Consider the following 6000-nt stretch of genomic DNA (forward strand, 5'->3'; position numbering starts at 1 on the left):
CTGACTCAGTCACTGACACTCACAGACACACACACACACACAAACTCACACACACACACAGGGCTCTATTTCAGCGATCAACTATGTCCAGATGTAAATGATTGCGTATCCTATCACTCAAATTCAATTAAACCCACCAGTAGGCTAGACCTTAATTTCACAGCCTAGGTATGTTAGCAGCACAGGGATTAAGGGCATTGGCTGTACAACAAACAAAAACAAAACCCTGCGTGGAATTAATTTGGGAATAGACGACTAAAGGTTGGGGCTGGCTTGTATAATTTGGTTCCTTGGTTAAAATATAATGTAGGCTACGTTTTTGCACAAAATTGCTGCTAATAAACATAAACACAAACAAACGTGATTTTCCTTTGAAATCCCTGACTGCGCCTTCAACGTTAGCCTACTATTATTTGGGTAACACTTTCTATGAAGGTTGTATTTATAACGCCCTATGAATGCATTCATAATGTTTTATAAGGTGTCTATAAAGCATTGTAATGCTCATTATTACCATCTATATGTATTCACAAGTCGTCATAACCAACTTTGTGATGCATTATGACAGCTAATTATGAATGATTATAATTTTAATCTGAATAATGCATCAATTCTTGTCACTTTACTTAGAGCTGACAAATAACACTTATGATATTGCATAGCTGTTTATAATTGTATGCTGTAGGGAGATGTATAAATTATTATAACTTTATTACATATACTTATAGCTATAGATATATAGGACTACAGTAGGAGTCAAAACTCTTTATGCATCACTATACGCATTTAGCAAAGCAAAGTAGTTATGATGCATCATAAAACTGACAAGTGAGTAGGCAGATCTTGACATATTTATAATGCATTATTCAGATTAAAATTATAATAATTCATAATTAGCTGTCATAATGCATCATTAAGTTGGTTATGACAACTTGTGAATACATATAGATGGTAATAATGAGCATTACAATGCTTTATAGACACCTTATAAAACATTATGAATGCATTCATAGGGCGTTATGAATACAACCTTCATAGAAAGTGTTACCGTTTCATTTACATCAAATCTGGAGACGAACGAATGGCAGTTGTTGCCGAAGTTCACTTGCGTGTTATTTTTTAAATAAGCGACTTTTTTTGCAGCGGCGCTTAAATTCTAGGAGCGGTGCTGCGCCGCTGCTGAACACATAGTAGGGGTTAGGGTTAGGAGGGGAAACACTGTCATGAATTCAGTGTGAATATGTTTCTGATGTCTGTGTTTATGTGTGTGTGTGTGTGGTGTGCAGTCTGTTCCCAGTTTGCTAAGGGTGTGTATGCAATCATCGGCGTGTATGACCGGCGCACGGTGAACATGCTCATGTCGTTCTGCGGAGCGCTGCACGTCTGCTTCGTCACGCCCAGCTTCCCCGTCGCTGCTGCCAACCAGTTCGTCATCCAGCTCAGGCCTCAGCTGCAGGGGGCGCTACTGAGCATCATCGAGTTCTACAGGTGGACACGCTTCACCTACCTCTACAGCTCGGACTCAGGTACACACACACACACACACACTCACACACACACACATATACACACACACACATACTGTACACACACACACACACATAAACACAAACATCAGAAACATATTCACACTGAATTCATGACAGTGTTTCCCCTCCTAACCCTAACCCCTACTATGTGTTCAGCAGCGGCGCAGCACCGCTCCTAGAATTTAAGCGCCGCTGCAAAAAAAAAAACACACATACACACTCACACACACATATACACACACACACATAAACACACTCTTTTGATCCTGTGAGGGAAATTTGGTCTCTGCATTTAACCCAATCCGTGAATTAGTAAAACACACTCAGCACACAGTGAGGTGAAGCACACACTAATTCAGGCGCAGTGGACTGAAAGTTCAGGGGAAACTTGCATGTCTTCCCTTTGCTAATCACTCTGTGTCTCGCTGCATTCGATGAGGACATTGTCACATTTACAGTTAAAGCCAGATTACAAGTCCTCCCTACTAGACTCAACCTCTCCATCTGGTTTCCCACAACGCAGGTCCCTCATTGCTTGCATCACACCTCAGAACATGTCACTGAAACACTGTCACACATCCTAAATGGCTGCCATGCCTACAAAGGAATGTACATAGCACGTCATGAAAGAACAGTAGACCTCATAGTGAAAGACATATCAAACCATTTCCCACCCTCAGTAAGAATGTACAAACATTCGCATGTAAAACTATCCATGTTTCCAGCATTGCGACAGTAATTTGAGTACTTTCCTACACCTGTTTTCTCCAGATGTTCTTGTGGTCAATGAGTAGTCCAGCACCTTTGATTCTAGCATGGAGGAGGCTTTGAGACCAAGGTTGTTAAATACCAACCACTCCTAAACACCTAACACCATCTCAGAGCTAGGCTATAGGTGTGTGTCCACTCCTAAACACCATCTCAGAGCTAGGCTATAGGTGTGTGTGTGTCCACTCCTAAACACCATCTCAGAGCTAGGCTATAGGTGCAGACTACTTGTTTTCATATTCGGCAGCCTAGGACACACACACAAGCTGGTCGTATGAGGGTCTTATGCTTGGGATGGCCAAAAAGAGGGCTAAACGGCTGGCAGAGTAGTGTACCATCTCTGTTGTTGTTGGCAGAGACGTTGTTACTTACACCCTTATGAGGATTATGCTTATTGAGTGATATTGTGAAGACCTGCTGTATGCCACTGGTCCATAAGGATGTGTATGTATTCTACTGCATCCTTAATATTTGTGTCCCTGTGCCATTTTGTTCCGTGTGGACATAGACCTGCTGTATGCCACATAAATAAATGGTTAAAATGGCAGGTCTCACCATGCTGCAGCAGGGGCGGGTTAACATGTGTGTGTGTGTGTGTGTGTGTTAGTTAGTTATTTAGTTTATTAGTTGTCCCCTTAGGGAAATTCTTTTTCACATTTTCCTACAGTACGTTTTTATCATACATGGTCACAGGCACAGGATGGCACATACATTACACACATACAGCACAGGGTGGCACATACACACATACAGCACAGGATGGCACATACATTACACACATACAGCACAGGGTGGCACATACACACATACAGCACAGGGTGGCACAGGATGGCACATACACACATACAGCACAGGGTGGCACATACAGTACATGGTCGCAGGCACAGGGTGGCACATACAGTACATGGTCACAGGCACAGGGTGGCACAGGATGGCACATACATGGTCACAGGCACAGAATGGCACATACAGCACAGGGTGGCACAGGTTGGCACATACATGGTCACAGGCACAGGATGGCACACACACACATACATATTTCAGACACCTCAGACATTTGAAACAGACATTCTTGTAAATTTGGGGTGTGCGGACCTATTATTTTGGTGGCAGTATTGGTTATCTGGGTGAGTTTGTTATGTTTTTTACAGTAAGCATGTTGAAGAAGCAGGTGGAACAGTATGATAGGATGGGTTGGACAATGCAGATATACAGTAGTAGGAGTAGATGGGGGGCAACATGAAGTCTTTTTAGTTTGTGCACAGCTGACAGTCTCTGGTTTCCTTTTGTGTGGATGTCTGTTGTGTGAGGTTCAAAGGTGAGGTTATTATAGTGTGTGTGTGTGTGTGTGTGTGTGTGTGTGTGTGTGTCTGTTGTGTGATGTTCAAAGGTGAGGTAGTTCTGTACAGTCTATGGGTTATTGCCAATAGTGAGTCCAAGCTATTTGACATGGTCTACCATCTCTACTGTTTCCTTGGTAATGATGATGGGGTGGTGGGATTGTGCGGATGCTGCAGCGTGTGTGTGTGTGTGTGTGTGTATGTGTGTGTGCGTGCGTGCGTACGTGTGTGTGCAGGTCTCACCATGCTGCAGCGTGTGCTGGTTAACATGTGTGTGTGTGCGTGTGCAGGGTTTCCCGCAGGAAATGTGTTAGTCAAGGTGGTAGGTCGTCCGATTGGGGGGGGGGGGGGGGGGGGGGTACAGTACAGTGCGATACAGTAGCCTACAGACTCTGTACATTTAACAATTATTTATTAAACACTACATATTGAATAAATAACCAGCTTCTCAAAATAACAGTTAACAAAGTAATAACACCAAAAAAACTATACAACAGTATACAAATATTTCAAAATATTTGTGTAATTTGTGCAATTTTAACAAAGACTATTACAAACTATAGAACAAGTGCAAAAGAAAGTGCAAAACAAAAAAATGTGCAAATGTGATCAGTCACTACAAACCATCCTCCTTGGCTTTAAAAAGCTTTGGTAATTGCACTGTTTTACTATTGGACCATTAATGCCTATCTTCATGCAGGCTGTCAGACTGTTGCCCTGCAGCCTGTTCCGCAAGTCTGTCTTGATCTATACACAGAGAGTGAATGAAGTTTAGATTATTTTATAGTTTTGTGTAATATGGAATTTGAGCGCGGAACGCTTTTTAATTTAGAGGGTGGAGCGGCTGTTCTGTTTTGCTCTGATACCGCTCACACGAGTCTGAGGCTTGCCCAAACCCACCCAGAATTTATGTCTTCCTAATAAAACCATGACCGTTAAATTTCAAAGATATTGGCCATAATAGCCTAAGTTCGTGGATGGCGATGGAGTTAGCTAAATAATTTAGAAAGCATACGCGTAGCCACAGGTGGGCCTGGACTGGCCTAGGCCCGTCTATTTGTCAGTCTTGCCCGTCCGATTAAAGGGCTTTCCTTAGTTTACACTCACCATCTTAAAAAGACGCGTAAGTCAACACTGCGCTTTGCTCAGGTGGCTGTTTACTCGGCCGCTCCTCCGCTCAAATTCGCGTCAGGTCGCTCTGCTCAATTTCGCTCCCTGTACCACTTAAAAATCATCCCGCTGCAGTGAAATCACTCCATGCTCGCTCCAATTTAAAAGAGGGAGAAATAATCTACAATTGTCACCTTAAACAGAAAACTTAAATCCCAAAGAACTAAGAGCAACGGCAATATATTTCACTCACATTTATTTTAAAAGACACAGGGTCATTCCACGTCAATTCAACCAGGGCCCACTCACTTAGGTCTCAAAAAATTCTGAAAAAATTACCAGGTGTACCTATGTTACCCAGGAGACACACTGTAAAATTACTCTTATGTAAGATCAATACTTTCCAAAAAGCACTCTCTTTCCAAAACTCTCACAAAAAGCAATGAACAGAAAATAAATCCCTTCAGGGTCTGAACAGCAGACCTCACAAGTCATATTGATGTCAATGGGGCATTTTGCCCATGTTCAGGGTGGAAAATAAAAAAGAAAGATTTGCATAAGACAAGTCAAATTGGTGTTTTCAAAAAGAAGGGATCATGGAGAATAAAGAAATACATATTTAAAAAATCTTTGTATATTCCCACAAGGTGTTTGGGTGGTCTGAAAATGATAACCAAAATGATTTTTCAGACTTGTGAGGTCTGCTGTTCAGACCCTGAAGGGATTTATTTTCTGTTCATTGCTTTTTGTGAGAGTGTTTCTACTTATCTCAGTAAGAAAAATAAATCAAGAGCCTATGTTGAGTACAAATATGTCTTCTGAAGGCTTAAACAGAGCCCAGCCAAAAACTCCAATAAAATTTGTATCAACTTTGAGGGACAGCTATAACCATGCAGGATTATCCAGACCAAATGTGACGATTTTGCTACATACTATTCCTAGTTATATACCAGCATGCAAAATTTGAGCCTACTACATGGTTTAGTTCTTGCGCTGTGGGCTTGTGAACCCCTGTAAAACTGGCTGTATCTTGGAAAGTATTGATCTTACATAAGAGTAATTTTACAGTGTGTCTCCTGTGTAACATAGGTACACCTGGTCATTTTTTCAGAATTTTTTGAGACCTAAGTGCGTGGGCCCTGGTTGAACTGACGTGGAATGACCCCACACCGATATTGCAACAATAAACAAGCTTGGCAACGTTAATACACGTAAGCCTAAAACTAAAGGGATCAATGGGATTAATTGCCTAA

General features: G+C 41.8%; 1 protein-coding gene across 2 annotated transcripts in view; it reads left to right on the plus strand.

The window, feature by feature from the left end:
• gria1a (glutamate receptor, ionotropic, AMPA 1a) overlaps positions 1 to 6000 on the plus strand; it is an 80380-nt gene that overhangs the window by 7814 nt on the left and 66566 nt on the right. For both annotated transcript variants that reach the window (XM_042061347.1, XM_042061348.1), the window contains exon 3: positions 1287 to 1526. In XM_042061347.1, coding sequence (XP_041917281.1) covers positions 1287 to 1526 — 240 coding nt within the window. The remainder of the gene's footprint in view (positions 1 to 1286; positions 1527 to 6000) is intronic.

This window comes from Alosa sapidissima, chromosome 14, assembly GCF_018492685.1.
Source record: "Alosa sapidissima isolate fAloSap1 chromosome 14, fAloSap1.pri, whole genome shotgun sequence".
Taxonomy (NCBI): Eukaryota; Metazoa; Chordata; class Actinopteri; order Clupeiformes; family Clupeidae; genus Alosa; species Alosa sapidissima.